Source organism: Thamnophis sirtalis, unplaced genomic scaffold (genome assembly GCF_051295495.1).
Source record: "Thamnophis sirtalis isolate CommonGarterSnake01/CBP01778 unplaced genomic scaffold, rThaSir2_p1.2 scaffold_3, whole genome shotgun sequence".
Taxonomy (NCBI): Eukaryota; Metazoa; Chordata; class Lepidosauria; order Squamata; family Natricidae; genus Thamnophis; species Thamnophis sirtalis.
In genome coordinates, this window is record NW_028261383.1 from 91,182,544 (window position 1) to 91,201,490 (window position 18,947).

The window sequence follows — 18,947 nt, forward strand, 5'->3', positions numbered from 1 at the left end:
ACTTTCAGGCTATGGTGACAAAAGCGCTGCTACCCCTCCCCATCGTCGCATATTCTGAAGTTCTGCTTTAAAAGTTCCCGGTCTAAACGTTGGGGAAAGCCGTCCTCGCCACGGAACTCAAAAGTTAAAGGAAGGAAAAACCTGAACGCCGCGGCCGACCTATAAAGGAATCCTGCTGTGAAAGCGGCAGCCTTCTTCCAGCCCTCGGATGCGTGACGTCATTCTGGAGGTGGGAGGGGAAGAAGGAAGCTGCCATTTTGTTTGTTTGGCTACTTAAAAACGGCCAAAACCGTCATCTTCCTACCTGCTCGTAGCCGGGAAGCGACCGGGAAGGTCACCTTTGTGAAGGGAGAAAAAGGTAGGTGTGAAGCGAAGCGTCTTTGGGACTCTTCCACGGTTTTTTTTTTGGGAGGGTGGGGGGGACGGACCACAAGCAAAAGAGGTTTCCCCACCCCCAACACTTTTCCTGAGGTTCGCTATTGCAGTTTTACGCTAAAAGAATAAAAAGCAAACGATATGACTTATTAAATTTAAATATATACAGCTAGACTTGATATATTGGTATGGTCCACATTGCGCCTCAGCAGCCATTCCACGAGTAGAGAAATCCGTTTTTCCAGGCTTATTTGGAGATGCCGGGGGGGGGGGCCTCAATACAGGACTGGGCGTGTGCAAGTATGTACCGCACCTCTGTTAGGTGTGGAGGCGAGATAGTCGGATTTTTGACTGCATTAAAAAAGTATCTTTCAGCATCGAATAATCACAGCCGAATGAGTGTAATATCGAGATAGATACACCCCTCTTTTGCATTAGGACTTCACTAATTGCCAATAAAAGAGATCCACAAAAAAGATGGCAATAGAAAGTCAGTTTAAAAATGAGCATCGTTGCATTTAATGCTGAAAAGCCACTGTCTTAATATGCTATTATTATTTGTTGCATTGCATTGTCAGGAATGCCTGTTGCCCCTCTCTTTCCCAATTTAAGCTGGAACATGTGCTTCAACAAAAGGTAATGAGACATACAGTAAGAGTAGACAACATTATTTTCCAGTGTGTTTACACATTACAGCAAACCTTAATGGGATATGGTTCCTGTTGATTTAGCATGTTCTGCAAACACAGCCATCATGGTTTATTCATAAACCATAGCTTAACATTCTTTGAATGCTGTTAGCCTCTTTCATGCCTATTAGATATGTAACCTATAGGCATAATTTATGGTACTAGTTGAGCCACAGTGGCGAAGTGATTAAGAGTGCAGTACTGCAGGCTACTTCTGCTGACTGCTGTAATTTGGCAGTTCAAATCTTACCAGGCTTAAGGTTGACTCAGCCTTCCATCTTTCCAAGGTGGGTAAAATGAGGACCCAAATTGTTGGGGGCAATATGCTGATACTTAAGAGAGGGCTGTAAAGCAGTATATAAGTAAGTGTTATTGCTAATTTTCCATCCTGGACATTTTGGAAGTGTTAGGCTTAGAATAACTTTATTATAACTTTGAATGTACACTAATCTGTATACATTAAAATGAAATTTTGTTCCATACATCTCTCAAAGGGTCACCACCTCCAATATACACTACATAAACATAACTAAATAAATTCAAATTATGCATTTACCCACATATATAATATGACACAGAGAAACAATTAATGAAATGTGTAGAATTCTCTAGAGATCTAAATAGTGATGGTAAATTATAAAGTTAAATTGTATTAGTAATTCTGAAGGTTGTTTTTATTTAGGAGAGAACAAGAATGCAATCAGTCTCTAAAATTATTTGAATAAACCTGGAATTTATGTGACTTGGAAAAAGCAAATGTAAACTGAGGGATTGTAAGCATTCTCAGAGATGTTTATAGAACGGACTGAGCCATGGGGTCACTCATTTTTACATTGCATGTTCTTTATTCAAAATTTAGTTACCCCTGAACTACTAAACTGATTGTTTTTCTACACATTGAAAAAAATAAGATCACACTGGGAGCATGCTGTCTTGCAATCCCTTCCTCTACAATCCGCTCTTTGCAAGGAAGAGGGAGGAAAAAGAAGCAAGTACTTTCTGTAAACAGTTTCTCCTTTGCCTAAATGTTTCCCCTTTGATTTTGCTATGCCTTTTAATCACTCCCCCACTCTTTGGAATCCTAGAGTTCCCTGCTTAAATGTCTTATATGCATCAAAAGCAGTGTGGTCATGCTTATAGTTCACGGCTGGGAGCCATGGATGTGCTATACATACAGCTTACTATATACCCTGTCTCATTGCCAGTGTGATCATATTTGCTTTCAATGTGTAGAACAGCAGATATCTTACTCTTGAAATGTCTTCATCTCCAGTTTTTCTAATCCTCAGTGGGCAGGGAAGAAAGGTCAAGCAAAGAGAGATTTCCCACATAAATTCCTTACTTTCCCCCTCCCTCCATGCTACAACTTGCAGAGTGAAGAGATTGTAGAAAAAGGGATTTGAAGGGAGTAAGTTTCTACTCCTAAGACAATCTAACCTAAAATGTTTTTAATATTTATTTTGTTTCCTTGCCTTGATAGATAGCATATTGGATTCAAGTGATGAGGAATGGAAAGGAATACAATAAGTGGGCAGAAATTATCTTGCTTTTAAATAAATGATTCTATATTTGCAGATTTAAATATTTTTGTAAACTGTTCTTTGTTTTAGTAACTCTGAAATAACTCTCACTGTCTAATGAGGTTTCTTTCCGCAATAGAAATTAGAATATAACCTTACTTTCATTTGCCATATTCAAATAAAATCAACTACTATTGAAATAATAGAAGTCCATTTTGACTTAATATTTCAGATTGTGCTTTTAATTTGTTTTAAATTTTCATTAAACTAGCATGTAATACTTTTTATCTTTATACATTTCTTTTAAAAGATGAAACACTCAAAACAAGCTTCTTGTTACGAAGAAGATGACAGAGGAGAAGAAAAAACTACAAATAGCCGAAAGGATAGGAAGAGGTCTCATAGTAGTGAAAGAAATTACAGATGCTATAAATCACTTAAAACTCCAGACAGGTACGGTACAGGATAATTATATAAATAATTATATATATAAGTGTCCTATAAACCTTATTTAAAGAACTGTATGTCTTCCATTTGGTTCCATCTTGCATGTACAATTGGGCAGAGTTGGCATGTTGCCTGTCCCATCAATTAAGCAATGTCATCCAGTAAGATTTAGGAACTGTCACAGCACCAGGAAAATCAGACTTTGGGCTATACTGCTTCTTTGCATCATTTAATGATCTCATATTTTGGTGTTGTATACTTGTATTGAATTATTGGTTTTAATTGTACACTTTTCATACTTAACTATGGAGTTGAGAAATAGTATACAATTCTAAAATAAATAAACACAAAATTGATTGACCATGGCTTGCTTCATGGGTCTGATGCCAGGAATTTCCCTACTTTAGGTATGAATAGGATTATACTTTCACAACAGAACTGGTTATACTATGGAGGTCTTCCTAGCTTCACATCTCCTGCTTGAAAAGCATGTGATCAGGAATGCCTTTGTTAGTATGACGATTGTAACTTTTTATGACTAGGAGTTGCTTTGATATGACACCATTCAAATCTTTTGCTAGTTATCACTTTAGGGTATTATTCTTGAGGGTACCTTTCATGCCTTTATTGTTTAGTGACCAGCTTCTTGACCTTTTTAATTTTAATTTTTGCTTTGAATATGTTTAAGGGTGTTTTTCTTCTTTATGTTTTTGTCATGTGCTTCTCAAAATTCTTGTCTGCATTCCTTATCATACATGTTTTCAACCAGGTTTTATGAAGACGCTAATGTCCTCTGGGACTTTAGAATTCAAACAGACAAATTTCTCCTCAGCTCTAAGTTGCTTCTCTCCTTGATTAGTTTCCATCCATTGCTTCTTGTTCTACCCTCAGTCTTTCTTTCTATTAAACTAGACATACCCAGTTTCTGCAATCGTTCTTCATATGTTTTAGTCTCCAGTCCCCTAATCATCTTTGTTGTTCTTCTCTGCATCTTCCTAGAGTCTCCACATCTTTTCTACATCGTGATGACCAAAACTGAATGCAGTATTCCAAGTGTGGCCTTACCAAGGCATTATAAAGATCACTTCACGTGATCTTGATTCTATCCCTCTGTTTATGTAGCCTAGAACTCTACTGGCTCATATTTAAATGGTTGTCCACTAGGACTCCAAGATCCCTCTCACAGTTACTACTATTGAGGAAGATACCATCTATACTGTACTTGTGTATTTTGTTTTTGTTGCCTAAATGTAGAACCTTACTCTTTTCACCATTGAATTTCATTTTATTAGATAGTGCCCAATGTTCAAGTTTGTCAAGATCCTTCTGTATCTTTAGCCTATCTTCTGGAGTGTTGGCTATTCCTGCCAGCTTGGTGTCATCTGCAAATTTGATGAGTTCCCCATTTATTCCCTCATCCAAATCATTGATGAAGATATTGAAGAGTATTGGGCCCAAAACAGAGCCTTGGGGTACTCCACTGCATACTTCACTCCATGAAGATGCAGTTCCATTGAAGACTACACGTTGAGTGCGGTTAGTCAGCCAGTTACGAATCCATCTGGTGGTGATGCTGTCTAACCCACATTCTTCTACTTTATCTAGTAGTAGGTTATGGTCTACCTTATCAAATGCCTTATTGAAGTCCAAGTAAACTATATCAAAGGAATTCCTCTGGCTCACTAATTTTGTCACATTATCGAAGAATGCAATAAGATTAGTCTGGCATGATCTGTTTTTGACAAACCCCTGTTGGGTTTTGGCTATTACTTTGTTTGCTTCTAGGTGTTCGCTAATTCGTTGCTTGATTATCTTTTCCAGAATCTTTCCTGGTATTGAGGTCAGGCTGATAGGTCTGTAGTTTCCTGGATCTGTTTTTACTCCTTTTTTGAAGATGGGAACCACATCAGCTCTTTTCCAGTCCTCTGGTAGTTCCCCGGTGCTCCAGGATCTCTGAAATATATAGTTCAGTGGTTCTGAGATTTTGTCTGCCAGTTCCTTCAGAACCCTGGGGTGTAATCCAGCCGGTCCTGGTGATTTAAACTCGTCTAGGGTAGACAGGTGCTCACTTACCATTTTCTTCCCTATTTCAATTTGTGTTCCTAATCTGATTTTTGTGGTGGTGTTTTTGATAGGTTGGACTGTTTTATCCCTTTGTGTAAAGACAGATGCAAAAAATGAGTTAAATAGTTCTGCTTTCTCCCTGTTGCTTGTCACCTTCTTGCCACTTTCTCCCAGCAATGGACCAATTGTTTCCTTAACTTTTTTCTTGTTTGGAAGAAGCTTTTTTTGTTATTTTTTACTTTTGTGGCAAGCCTTTCTTCATTGTGAGCCTTAGCTTTCCTCACTTCATCTTTACATGCTCGGGCTATTTGCTGATATTCTGCCTTAGTTATGTCTCTCCCTTTCCAATTTTTATACTTACCCTTTTTGTCTTTCACTTTGTCAGAGAGTTATTTAGGCAGCCATGCTGGTTTCTTTTGGGAGTTGTTATTTTTTTTCTTCATTGGTATTGTGCTAGACTGGACTTTTGTAATCTCATTTTTCAAAATTTCCCAAGCTTTTTGAGTTGTTTTCCCCTTTAGGATTCTCATCCATGGAATTTTTCCCAAGCTCTCTCTAAGTTTATTGAAATATGCTCTCTTAATGTCCAAGGCTAGTTTCACTTTTTTCTACTACTTGTGTTTGCATAATGTTGAATTCCAATATTGTATGGTCACTTGCCCCCAGGGTTCCTGTGGCTTCAACACCTTCTATCATTTCCTCTCTGTTAGTGAGAATTAAGTCCAATATGGTTGATCCCCTTGTTCCCTTCTCTACTTTTTGGGAAACATCCTGTCCTGGTGATTTTGGTTGACCCTTTCAGATAGGAATATATATAGTTGAGCATCAATTATTATAATTTTAAGTAACCATCATGCAGCATGATTAGTTTTTGTTTATATTCAGATGTGACTGTTAGACGCAGCTGGCAGTATCCCATGGTATATATGCTAAAAGTAATAATTACATTAGCTCTAGACAGTTACATCTCAATTGAAAATATGGCCACTACTTAAAATTGAATCTAAGTTTATTTCCGACATGGTTAGTTCTAAGATGAACTGTTCTCTCTATTATATCTGTGTTTTTGGCTTGGGGACTGTTAGCAGATACATGTTGGTATTCAAATATTGGTATAAATCTTTTTTGTATTTTCATTTGTTTCCATTTTTCAACTGACTACTCATTAGTTCACTTCACAGTGTTACTATTTCTTAAAGTATTTCCTACACCCTTCCAAATCAGATGCTGTCTGGAATCAACATAAAGCTGCTCCACTACATCTGTAATGGGTACCCGCAGCTTGGTTCCATTTCAGTTCAGATGAATCTTGTCTTTCCTGCCAAAACATTCCCCAGTATTGAACAAATTTAAATCTCTTCTCCTGACCTAGTCTCATTCACACATTCAGCAACCTCTGAGCATTGCTTATCTAACTTGTTCTGGATATAGGAGGGCAACTAACATTTATAAGAATGCTGACTAAGCAGCCTAAATTTCTTAATATGATTGGTACCAGTATAGTATGGACACAACTACCTCCACCCCAGCACTATTGAGCAGCTTATCTAGATGGGATATGAAATTTTAAAGTTTTGCATCAGATAAGATAGCAACCACATCCATTACAAACACATCTATCAGTTGTTCTAACTGAATCACAATCAAAAGCCCCCAAAGAAATATCCTCAGTCTGAGAGCATAGGGATTCATCACTGAGGTCATGAGAACATCTTATCTTCCAACTAGGAAATTTCTTCTCCCTGATAAGGAAAATCACCATGGGAGATATCACATCTCAGAAGGTTTTGTCTACATTTTCTCTCTCAGTCCATTTTCATTTTTGTCCTGTTATTTTCGTGTTTCCCCGAAAATAAGACGGTCTTATTTTCTTTTGACGCCCAAAATAAGTTCTTGGCCTAATTTTTGGGAAGGTCTTATTATTTTTGAGGTGCAGGAGGTGGTGACCGTGGTCGCCTCATGGCTGCTGCTGTGTTACAATATTTTCAGGGAGGAATTATTTAAGCACATGTGTTCAAAAGCCCGATTGGGCTTATTATCCAGAGAGCTCTTGTTTTTAGGGGAACAGGATAGCTTGTTCCTTTGACTCAGGAACATGATCCATTTGGTACATCTGATACCACTCCCTCCCCTGATGGCTTTTTATCTGTATGCTAATTATTGTTGATAATTTAGTATTCTATTTTGGGAATTATTTGATCCAAAAAGAGTTTGAAGTACTGACTTCCTTACCCAATAGATACACCCACAGTGATGTTTGGTCTTTAAAGACCAAATGGTGAATGGTGATAGTGGTCACTGTACTTTTCTCTTACAAAACTGTTGTGCATCTTTGTTCACTCTGGTTTTGAGCTCCCATTTGCCACTGTTCTTTCCTAAAAGTCCTATTTTCAATTGAATTGTTGGCTAAAAAAGTGACTCCACTGCTTAGTCATCAGTTGATAAAATATATATGTATTTTATTGTAAATTAAACAACAACCTGCTCAAGCTACAATTTCAGTGAAATTTTATAGGATTTTGTTGACATGGCGTTGTGGCAGGAACACATCCTCAGGATGAAAGAGAGTACTGAGAGGGCCACTTGGGAAAGAAACTTTGCACATTAAGTTTCCAAAATTATGACTCTCTTTTTTTGAAGCGCTAGGCAAATTCTCCTTAGCATTTGTGTTTGCTGAATTCAGAGATGTTCTCAACGTGCCTTGTGTATGGGTTTATTGATTTAGAATAGGGGTGTCAAATTTGCAGTGTCATGTTGTCGTCACATGACATCGCAACTTTTTTTCCCTTCACTAAAATGGGGGTAAGCGTGGCCAGTGCGTGACACATCTGGCTGTGGGGCGCGAGTTTAGAATATCCTCAGATGAGATGAATTATCTAAATAGTTCTTGTGTTGCTCAGCATTAGCAATCCACATATACAGGTGGGGTAGTTCATTGATTATAACCTTTTTTTATAATTATAGTAATTATTGTAATTGAATTTTCGATTATGTCTGCTCTCTGTTTTACTAATGCCCTGAACTTTTGAGTTGCTATAATAACAACTTTCATTTGGATGCTCTTTACTTAAACAGCTTAATACTCTTATTTCTATAATAAATAGTATGTTTTCCATCTGAACTTTAAATAAAAAGGAATTCTAATAAAACACTGTGCATTTTGAAAGTTTATTAGAATATAGAAAATATTACTGGTGTGCAGAACATTTAAAATCCAAGCCATCTCAAACTCAAAACAGCTCATCTGATTGAAATATTGTATTTGTTTTGAGTTTGAAACAGATGTTCCACATTCGAAACAGGATCTTCTGATTCCTTTGGAAATATTTTAAGCTTGAATGCTCAAGCATGGAATAGCTGTTTCAAACATGAAAGAAATATTTTGAATTTGAAAAAGGTCAGGATGGAAATATTTTGCACACCTTTATAAAATTATTTGTTTTTAACTACTTTTTTTGAAATGGGGAAATAATGTAAATATATTTTCAGTAACTACTTGGACAAAGCATCCACACATGAGAGAGACCATCATGACCGAAGATATGTTGAGGAATATCGAAATGATTTCTGTGACGTAGATGACCATAAGCATTATCACAGACATTATGAAAAGAGCCATTGCCATCATTATACCAAATCTTCTGGTCAAAGTAGGAAAAAGAATCATAAACGAAAGCATAAGAAACATGATCCCAACAACAGCTCACATTCGGTATGTATGCTTTTAAAAAGAATAATAAATATATTATTGTTTTTAGGCTACTTTGAGAAATATTAAATTCTCTGGATATAGTTGGAAGACTTGATATGAAGTCTGCATTTTATTTTTATTATTTCTGTATGATGGTGTATGTATGCATCTACTACAATGAAGAGTATTAACTATATGAGTTTTCATTTGGCTTAATTTGTCCAAAACAGAAAAACTCAGATTACTTTGTTGCCTTTTGTCTTGCAGCTCAAAAAATAAAAATAGCTGTCTTACCCTTACTTGAATTAGTCTTAGATCATGGTGACGCAACCCTGACTAGCTTGTTCCTTGTTCTTCAAAATTGATCTGTTTCAATGGAATTAGCTTAGTACGATGTCTGTAATCAATTCATCATGTTTCTGTGAAATAGTTTCAAGCAAATATTAAGCGTTGGATGATTTTATTATCAGAAAATGAATCATTTCAACAGTTAGCAAGGGCTGAATATTTTACAAATAATAAAAGTACTTTTATTATATACATTCAAATTTAAAAATGTTGAGATGCCAGACTTTGTTCTTACAGATGTATATCACCAGAATATTAGATTGAATTTTACAAATTTTACTATTATTTTTTCTCTTTAGCTGGCCTAATTATGGAATATAAATAGTTGCATGAATAATATGTTATTACATATTAATCGAAATACATTTTTTTAAAATTCAAGAAGATCAGACCTGTTTTATAAAGATAAAAATGACAAAAATTGTTTTTGATTAGTAGAAGTAATTTAGATTGTAATCTTAGTTTCAATCTTCTGGTAATGTAAAATTTAAGAGACAAAATTGTGTTGTGTTTCTGTTTTCTTGCAACTTTAAGTATTTATCTGAAAATCTGTTCCTTGCCATGTTTTTCTTCTGTAACATAAACTGTGCCCTGTGAATTTCTGGGGACTGAATTTGAAATTGCTCCTGCCAACTGTTCGTGGCCTGGTGCGTAACTGAATGCCTGAATATCCCCGCTGAATGAATTGCGTAATCTACCCTGAATTCACTCTGATATATTGATTGGCTGGACGATCTTGGTGCCGTTTCCAGAAGAGCCATCGAAGGAAAAGATCCAGGAGTGTAGAGGATGATGAGGAGGGTCACCTGATCTGTCAAAGTGGAGACGTACTAAGAGCAAGATGTATAGAATATTTTTCAACACTTTTAAAAAAAATGTCAGCAAAACATCTGTTTAGAATAGTATGTTAGATGAGAAGTGGGGGCGGGCTAAGAATGCTTCATTGCTCTCTCTTATCTTTTGTTTTGTCTTTGTATTCTATTTCTTTTCTTTTCTGTACTCTTAAATATTGCTGTTTAGACAACCACAACATTAAATAAAGCTTAAAGTTAGATTGATAGCTAGATAACTATTTTGTGACACCTATCCAATAAAAATAACACATTCTGAAACAGACAGTAAATGTTATAATGATAGACTTAATAGTATTCAGCTTTATTCAGCTAGTTCAATAACAGCTGGAATTTATTTCTTCTTTTTTAGATGAAGTTATTGCTACTTTAGGAGAAGGCGCCTTTGGGAAAGTTGTAGAATGCATTGATCATCACATGTATGTATCCTGTTTTCTCAAAAGTATTACTAACTGAAATGTGTTTATATGATGGTAGAAATCCTTCTGCACATGCTATTAATTTAAGCAAATCAAACTTCAGAAAAATAGTTCAAAAATAATTATATGGTAGCCAACTATAATAACTTAATTTTTTTGCATCTTCTGCACTGAGGGTGTAAGCATGATAACAACATTTTTTGCAGTTCAAACCATAGCTCAGAAAAGTTAACAACACATTATGCCAACCTTAAGTTACATGTAGTCTTAACTGTCTTATTAAAACTTTAATTATGTTGATACATGCAACCAAGAATACTAATCCATAATAACAAATTAAACTTTAAAAAAGCATAAGGCAAACAAGATGAGAGGTCAGGTATTTATTAAGGGACCTTAATAAATGCCTTGCAGTCTAGGCTATGGGACTTGAGGTTCTAGCCTATTTTCAGACATTCTTTTCTTGCAGCTGGCTGTTTGGAGAAGTAAAGGGCATTGGAAAGAGAATGGCACTGCCCTACCCACTGTTTCTTTCTAGTCTGCTATAGTGTGTGCTATAGTCTCAATGAAATTGCTGATGAAGTAGTGAAGTCTTCAATAGAAAAAAGAGACATATTCTTCTCCTGAAAACTGGAGCTTCTGTTAATTTATGCTGAATTCAACTTTAAATGTTGAGCTTTGTATTTTCAAGCTTAGGGATTCTTTATTTTTTATTTGCTGTTATTAAACAGCAGCCAATGAAGCCAAATTCGCCTTCATTGAATCTTTTACTGATTATATTAATAGAATATTGGATTATGTTTATGGTCGTGGTGATTGTAAGGAAAGAGTTATTCTGTTGTGTAAAGATTTATATTTACTAGTGTTTCACATTTTGTTTTTAATGTTTTGAATTGGTTCCGATTGTTGAAAAGCATGTTAAAAGTAACTCTATAAAGTTGCCATTTTGTTTCTTGACATCCTATTTTTGAAGAGAAAATTGCTAGTTTTCTTTAAAAATAAAAATATGATATGGTCTCATAGTTGGAAGATATGAAGACAGTGTTAACTTATTTTTCCTTTGCCTGAACTTCTATAAAATACTGATCAAATGCTTTAGAAGACTCTGGTTCATTATGGGAAATAATGCCGACAATTACAAAATTATAAATTTTCTCCCCCACCAACCCTTGACTTGGGGGGTGCAACATCTTGATTTGATCAGTATATAATCATTCTTGTATTATTTTGGTAGGGTCTGATGGTGATATGTACAAAATGACCAGATTGTAATATCCGAAAAGGTTTCAAATATTATTTACATACAAGAGAAAATAATGTTCTAAAGTTATACTTTTGTTAACTGTTGCACAGTATTTTAATATTATTTCTGAATCAGGACATGCTAGAATTATGTGATCCCATCTATCAAGTTACCAAGTATCAGATAATAAAGGTTACAGAGAAATTTTTCTTATATGCTTGAAAATGGCTGTACTTAAATTGTAGTATTTTATTTCTTAGGAGAAAGATGCATGTAGCTATAAAAATTGTAAAAAGTGTTGGTCGATATCGGGAAGCAGCTCGTTCAGAAATACAAGTATTGGAACATTTAAATACCTTGGATCCTAATAGTACATTGTAAGTATAAACTGAATTATTACTACTATGTTTTTAAAAATAAATAATTTACTGTTTTATTAATCCCTTGTTTTGATGATGTTTTTATTCCCTAGTCGTTGTGTACAGATGTTGGAATGGTTTGAACATCATGGTCATGTCTGCATTGTATTTGAACTGCTGGGACTCAGTACTTATGATTTTATTAAAGAAAACAGTTTTTTGCCATTTTCTATTGAACTTATTAGGAAGATGGCTTTTCAGATTTGTCAGTCAATAAACTGTAAGTATATTTAATAATTAAATAATTATATCTAAAATGCTATACAGGAATTTAAGTATTGAATTCCTGCTTCTTTTTCTTTTTTCAGTCTTGCATCACAATAAGTTGACTCATACAGATCTAAAACCTGAAAATATTTTATTTGTAGAGTCTGATTATATAGTAAAGTACAATTGTAAAATGGTAAGTGTTAAAACATATTTCTCTCTAGATTGTTCCTATGCATTTTTTATTCTGTACAATGTATTCAACTGCTATAACATTTTTTTAGTATTTTCCTGTGTAAAGTATTTAGTAAGGCCACAATTACTAAAATCATTGCATGATGCAATGGAGTTATTTAAGAAGTTTGTTACCTGGATCACAATATATTTCAATTATGAGAGATCAAGAAATACAACTAATTTTTAAAACTTTTTTACAGAGGCGAGATGAACGCACCCTGAAAAACACAGATATTAAAGTTGTAGATTTTGGTAGTGCAACATATGATAATGAACATCACAGCACTTTAGTCTCTACACGTCATTATAGAGCACCTGAAGTTATACTTGGTTAGTAAAAACTATCAAAGCTAATTTATTAGTTTAATCTTTTGTAAATAATTTAAGAATGCTTTTCATACATACATACATACATTTATAATATGAATGGTGTTACTATTCCTATCCTTTCCTATTTTCAACTTGAGTATCATGAAATAATCAGAATGTTGTGAATTGTATTACAGCACTTGGTTGGTCTCAGCCCTGTGATGTTTGGAGTATAGGCTGCATTTTGATTGAATATTATCTTGGTTTCACTGTCTTCCAGGTATGCATATAACTTTTTAGTTATAATTCTAGAGTTAAATGGAACATTTTAGTCTCCTTAGCTTTGTTAATTCTTTGATGTGAAATCTTATGGAATGTAGGTAAGATTATTTATCGGAACTTTATATCATCTGAAATATAATATTTATTATATTTAATAAATCCTATTTAGAGCCAAAAATTGCTTACTTTAATATAGTATGGCTGAATTGTTCCAGCCTTACCTAAGTGCTTCGGTGCTGTGGTTACTCTTCTGGAAGTAACCAATTTCTGAGTATTTCTGGCATGGTCAGAAGACTGTTGGAACATTTACAATGAGTTCAGAACAATCAGTTACTAAAACCAAACAATCGTTCTGAATTCCAAACTTATCCAATGTAAAATCTTATGCATACCACTAAAAAAGAGTGCACATTGAATACAGGCAATAATTGCTTAACAACAGCCCTTGGTACCCACAACTCCATCAGTAAGTAATATCTTCTTCATTGTCACGTCTTATTGGAAGTGGACTGGGAAGCACGCAAGTAGTGATCACAGGTCACTGCTACGGTTTGAAACACCTAAATTTCGATAATGTAACCATGGGGATTCTGTCAGAGCCGTTGTATCTTTAAATGGTCTCTAAACAGAGCAATTATTCAGCAAAGTCTACTTATAAAACATACACTTGAGGACACTGCATTCCAGGTTTTTGCATGGTTCAATGTTCCAGAACCCTGGAGACTAAACAGTTGTCCTTTTTCTGCAGAAACCTGCTGATATGAGCAAAAGATATTGTTAATGTTTATATTTTGGTGTATGCTTAATTTCTTTGGGCTGCTTTTGTTTTTTGCAGACACATGACAGTAAGGAACACCTGGCAATGATGGAGAGGATACTTGGCCCTTTACCAGTTCACATGATTAAAAAATCACGGTAAGCTTATTTTAAATTGCCTTTTACAAAAAAAAGTTCAAAGAAAACTTTTTGGGAGGGAGGGATAAAAATCTGATGCTGGTAATATTTGCATAGGATCATAAACCCTGATTCTTCTTGTCTGGTTTGATGCAAATAAGCTGCATGTTTGTGGATACAACACATTTTCCTGGGCTTCATTTTCTCTTTGTATGAGCAAAGAAAACTAAGTAGGAATGAATGTTTTATTGCCACATCCAATCCCTGACTTGTTGCTTCAAATAAATTAAGATTGCAAGAGCAGCCAAAATAATATTTTTCTTAAACCACCCCAAGTTAAGATTCGTGAGTTGCGGCTAAACAGATTGAAGAAAGCTGCCCCTGAAAGCGGCTAAACAGATTGAAGAAAGCTGCCCCTGAAAGTTAGAATTCTTAGTCTGTTCCTTTATAATATACTAAAATGTATTGTTAGAAACCTCCTTGGGCAGGGCAAAATTTCCTTTCAATATTTTCAATGTTAAGACTACATGCTTAGAAAAGAACAACTCCAACTGCTGCCAACACAGCAAGATAGGTGGCAAATGAATTTAACAAATAATTTTTTATTTCTGAATTAAAATACACAGCAATTGTTTTGGGTGCTGGGTACCACAATAACTAGCTGTGAATTAAAGTAGGGGTAGCATCAGTGACTGTTTTTTTAATGGCAAAATTAATGGTAGTTGAGAAAAGTAGCTGAAGCCTATGTGCAACCCTAAAAACAAGCATCAGGAAAAAAGATTAAAGAACCCTGAAAGGTGCTTGAAAAAAGGAAGCGTACAGGAGAGCTTAGGGCGAGAAAATATAAATGTTTGAAATATTTTGAGTTTGAAAAGAGCTGAGTATGGAATGTATTATTCAAAGTTCAGACATCATTGTTTCAGCCACTTCAGAAAGTCCTTTAAATTCAAAGCAGTGATTTTTGAGCTAAAAACTCTTTTGAAGAAACTTGAAAAAATGTAGTTTGGTCAAAATAATGCATCTCAAATTTTAGTAGAGTTGTACATCTATTGTAAGCACATAGGAGTAGCCACTCATCTCTTACTGCCTTATATGCAAGGCTGAAGTTGAAACAGATATTTATGTATACTTTGGGTATCAGTTTCAATTGAATTTAATGTGGTATTTTACATAGGATTGTATTAAGGATATTATAAATACTGAAAGAAAATGAAGCATTTATGTATTTGTTTATGAATGAATAAATTATATTTGTATTCTGTACAGTCATACTGATAGCCCAAAAATGGAGATTGGCAAGTTATAGTTAGCCTCTTTTATATAGGAAATGTTACTTTCATCAAAACCAACTGGACTGGGATGAACAAAGCTCTGCAGGCCGTTATGTTAGGAGACGATGCAAACCACTAAAGGTAAGGGGGGAGCATGGAATTTTTTCTCCATTTAATTCTGACATCCTAAGAAAAAATTTTAAAGTCAGCGTTTCTCTCTTTTTCCTAGGAATTTATGCATTGTCATGATAAAGACCATGAGAATCTTTTTGATCTCATTCGCAAGATGTTAGAATATGATCCAGTCAACAGAATAACTCTAGATGAAGCCTTGCAGCATCACTTCTTTGATTCCCTAAAAGCTAGATAGCTTTTCTTGTCTTCCTTAAAGGAGATGATACAGACTAGGTCTGTCAACATCTGTTGTGAGATGTTGTAAATAATAAATTAATTTGTACAGTTGTTTCTGTAAATATAGCCGTTTTGTGTCTGTACTGATGCTCCAGTATTATTTGATTGAACAGTTATAGCTGATCATGGATGTTATCATGTAAACATTAAAGGAATGTTTTTACAAGTGATTGTACTTTTTTGAGTTAAAGATGAAGGCAATAATGGAAACTGTTAAACAATGTTGACATTAGGAGCAAGAATTTTCAGAGGACAGTCAATATTTCAAGAACATAATTCAGGTTTAACAAGATAAATAAAATTATCCTGCTTCTCCAAATGTTCACATTGAAGCTTACATTTTAAAATATTTCAATATTTTATGTGATTCTTAGATTAATTACCTCTATATTGCAAAAAGTACTACAGGTAATCCTGTAATTAAGACAGTTCACTTAGCGACCATTCAAAGTTATGACATAGCGCACAAACAGCCAAGTACTTACGAAACAGTTATGAATGTTGCAGCACCACAGCAGTTGTTCATCCTTATGAACGACAGCAGAGGCATTGCAACATTTGCCCTGCCTATTCCACACCCCTGTAACCGCGTCTCTCCAGACACTCAACCTATGGAGACACCTTGCAAAGATCCAGCAAGCTGTCTCCTCTCCAGCTTCTCTGCCACAGTTTCTTTGCTTTCTCCCAGTGCTCCAAAAGCAGACCGGTGAGAGCAGAGGGAGAGGGGGACTAGTGCACACTGCTCAGCTTGCAATCTCCGCTCTAAGCTCCGACCATCTTTGCAAAAAGCCATTGTCGCCAAAAACAGAGCCCAGATGGGACGTGTTGGCCCCTCCTGGGCTCTGTTCTTGCCGGCAAAGGTTTTTGGAAAGGTTTGCCGAAAACTAGAGGGAGATTGTGTTCCTCTAAGTTTCAGTTGTCTTTGCAAAAAGCCTTTGCTGCCAAAAATGGAGCTTGGGAGTGACACAAATAATGGCAGAGAAGACAGCTTGCTAGATCTTCGTAAGTGAGGCCCAGTGTAGCAGGATGGTGGGGAAGCCATTGTGGGAAGCATAAGGTGTATCGGTTGGGAGAGTCCTTGTGTAACCTGTTCCATCACTAGCACCCCTACTCCATGGCCTTCCCCACCCTGAGGTCCCTCGTGCACTTAACAACCGATGGATTCGATTAGTGAATATGTGGGCGAAAGCAGGGATTTTTCATATTTACATGATTCACTCCAATGAATATTCGGGTTACAAATATAATTGGAAGGTTTCATTACATTAATACAGTGTTTTTCAACCACTGTGCCGCGGCACACTAGTGTGCCATGACATAGTGTAAGGTGTGCCGTGGGAAAATTACTTTATATATAGTCAATATAGGCACAGAGTTAAAATTTTTTAACATTTTCTAATAGTGGTGTGCCTCGTGATTTTTTTCATGAAAAAAGTGTGCCTTTGCACAAAAAAGGTTGAAAAACACTGCATTAATAACTTGAGGATTACCTATATTTCACTTATCTTAATGATTATGTTTGGGTTAACATTAAAGTATTTTTGTTGGGTAGATTTTTGTGGGGATACAGACGAAAGTATAGATAAACCTTAACCACTTTCTGATATCAAAGAGATGCAACTTTCTAATGTGCAAATGATACCTGGAATTAAAATAGAATTTTGCAGTCAATATAGTTTAGATTAATTTATCCCCTTGAGTGAAATCCCATGATATAAAAAAATCAGTAATTGTTAGAATGCTATTAAGTTGGTCTCAACACTTAGTGATGGTTCATTGTGGGCCAACATTCTCTCAGTCTACTTTCAATTATAATCTACAACTCATTCAAAGCCTTTGTCATCTAGTCTACCTACCTACCTATTTGCTTACCCTTCCACTGCTAACCTGAACCTTGCCAAACATGTTTGCATGCCAAAGTATGTAAATTTCGGCTTGTTGATCATTCTTTTTTTTGTTCCTTGTTGATGGATTGATTCTCATTGCAGTCCTTGGTATTCTTACCATATTCAAAGCTATGGTTCAAAAGGTATCCTTATATTTTTCACACTCTGTGCCCACCTTTCCTTGACATGTGACCTTGACATAGTGCAGTGTCTTACTACTTTCAGGGACCCTGAAAAGGACACTGGCAGAGCTATAAGTTTCTGCTAATGGTGAAAGAATAAAGTTGATGTTCTAAGCAATACATAACAGGAATAAGGGACACGAGGGAAACCAGGCTACCTGCATCAAGAAACTCCAAAATCATATTTGAGGAAGATAATGGCAACCAATTTTTCTGTTGTTTTCAAAGAAACTTAAGCAAGAAAATAATATTAAAATCTGTAAAACCATTTGAGTTTTTGTGAAGGCCTTTTTAACATAGCTATGTTAATTTTTGAATGGTTTTATTATAATCACAGAAAAGGCATTTACTGTATTTTGATACTGTTCTTGATCCAAATAATTCAGTTGGGGTACTTCCCATTTTATTCTCATACCAATATTGTGATCTAATTATAAAAAAAGACTGTTTGAACCAAGGTCATCCAAAAATGTAATAAAACAAGATGCTGAGTCAGATTAATTGTAAATAACTCTATTCAGCTGACCATCAGTTATTATCAATGTCAGATACTGTATGGTGCCAGAAATTCCAGGTTAATTATGTTGTCTGCTTCCACTTTTAATGTTCATAAGTCATTACAGCAATTTCATGAGGCATTTGTATAACTACATGCTTTGGCCAACAGCCTATATTTTATCTCCCATTCATCTTTTTTCCTCTCCTTCCTCTGGAAAACTATTCAAGCAGAATAGCACAAAGAAGTTCAGATTTCAGAAGAAATGAAAGCTCCCTAGCAATTCACATTCTATAAATTTTTGGAGATGTGTGATTAATAAAAACATTAACACACTTTCCCCCTTATTTCTTTAAATACCTAATTTATATGAGTCGGCTCTATATTTTTCATCTTTTCTTGCCAGTTCAGAAGTGTATTTTTAATTATTCTATGTACTGTATTTTTTTGAGGGATTTTATTTCACACGAACACTAGATTTGCATTTTGGACATTCTTCAACCATTCTTTGGTGGTGGTAAATCCAATTGCTTGCTTTCATGGAAATGATTATGCTAATAGACAGGAAAAGTCACAATTCTCCCTTTCTGTAAATTTTCTTATAGTGCTCCTAACATTCTGTAGCAGATTATTATTAGACGCCTGCAGAGGGAACTAAGGAGTGAAGAGTTTCCAGTTCATATGGTACTGACTGGTTTATATGTAG

General features: G+C 35.3%; 1 protein-coding gene across 4 annotated transcripts; it reads left to right on the plus strand.

The window, feature by feature from the left end:
* On the plus strand, positions 1-15,843 carry CLK4 (CDC like kinase 4). Of its 4 annotated transcripts, XM_014072408.2 has the most exons (14): positions 220-358; positions 954-1,011; positions 2,895-3,037; positions 8,585-8,807; positions 9,887-9,977; positions 10,338-10,404; positions 11,908-12,024; positions 12,120-12,286; positions 12,375-12,469; positions 12,711-12,840; positions 13,017-13,099; positions 13,937-14,016; positions 15,320-15,407; positions 15,496-15,843. In XM_014072408.2, exons 3-14 carry the CDS (start codon positions 2,895-2,897, stop codon positions 15,634-15,636), a joined length of 1,425 nt encoding a protein of 474 aa, XP_013927883.2. In that variant the 5' UTR covers positions 220-358; positions 954-1,011; the 3' UTR covers positions 15,637-15,843. The 4 variants fall into 4 exon arrangements, with proteins under 4 accessions (XP_087565619.1, XP_013927882.2, XP_013927883.2 ...); XM_087709493.1 differs by lacking the exons at positions 220-358; positions 954-1,011 and adding an exon at positions 1-207 and having other exon boundaries at positions 2,894-3,037; XM_014072407.2 differs by lacking the exon at positions 954-1,011 and having other exon boundaries at positions 216-358.
* Positions 15,844-18,947: the final 3,104 nt, after the last annotated feature.

Bases quoted from the DNA above. Each gene is read 5' to 3' on its own strand.
- CLK4 (XM_087709493.1), top strand. From the start codon at position 2,895: ATGAAACACTCAAAACAAGCTTCTTGTTACGAAGAAGATGACAGAGGA. The intron at 8,808-9,886 runs GTATGTATGCTT...TGCCGTTTCCAG, and splicing joins CCAACAACAGCTCACATTCG to AAGAGCCATCGAAGGAAAAG. The intron at 12,287-12,374 runs GTAAGTATATTT...TTCTTTTTTCAG, and splicing joins GATTTGTCAGTCAATAAACT to TCTTGCATCACAATAAGTTG.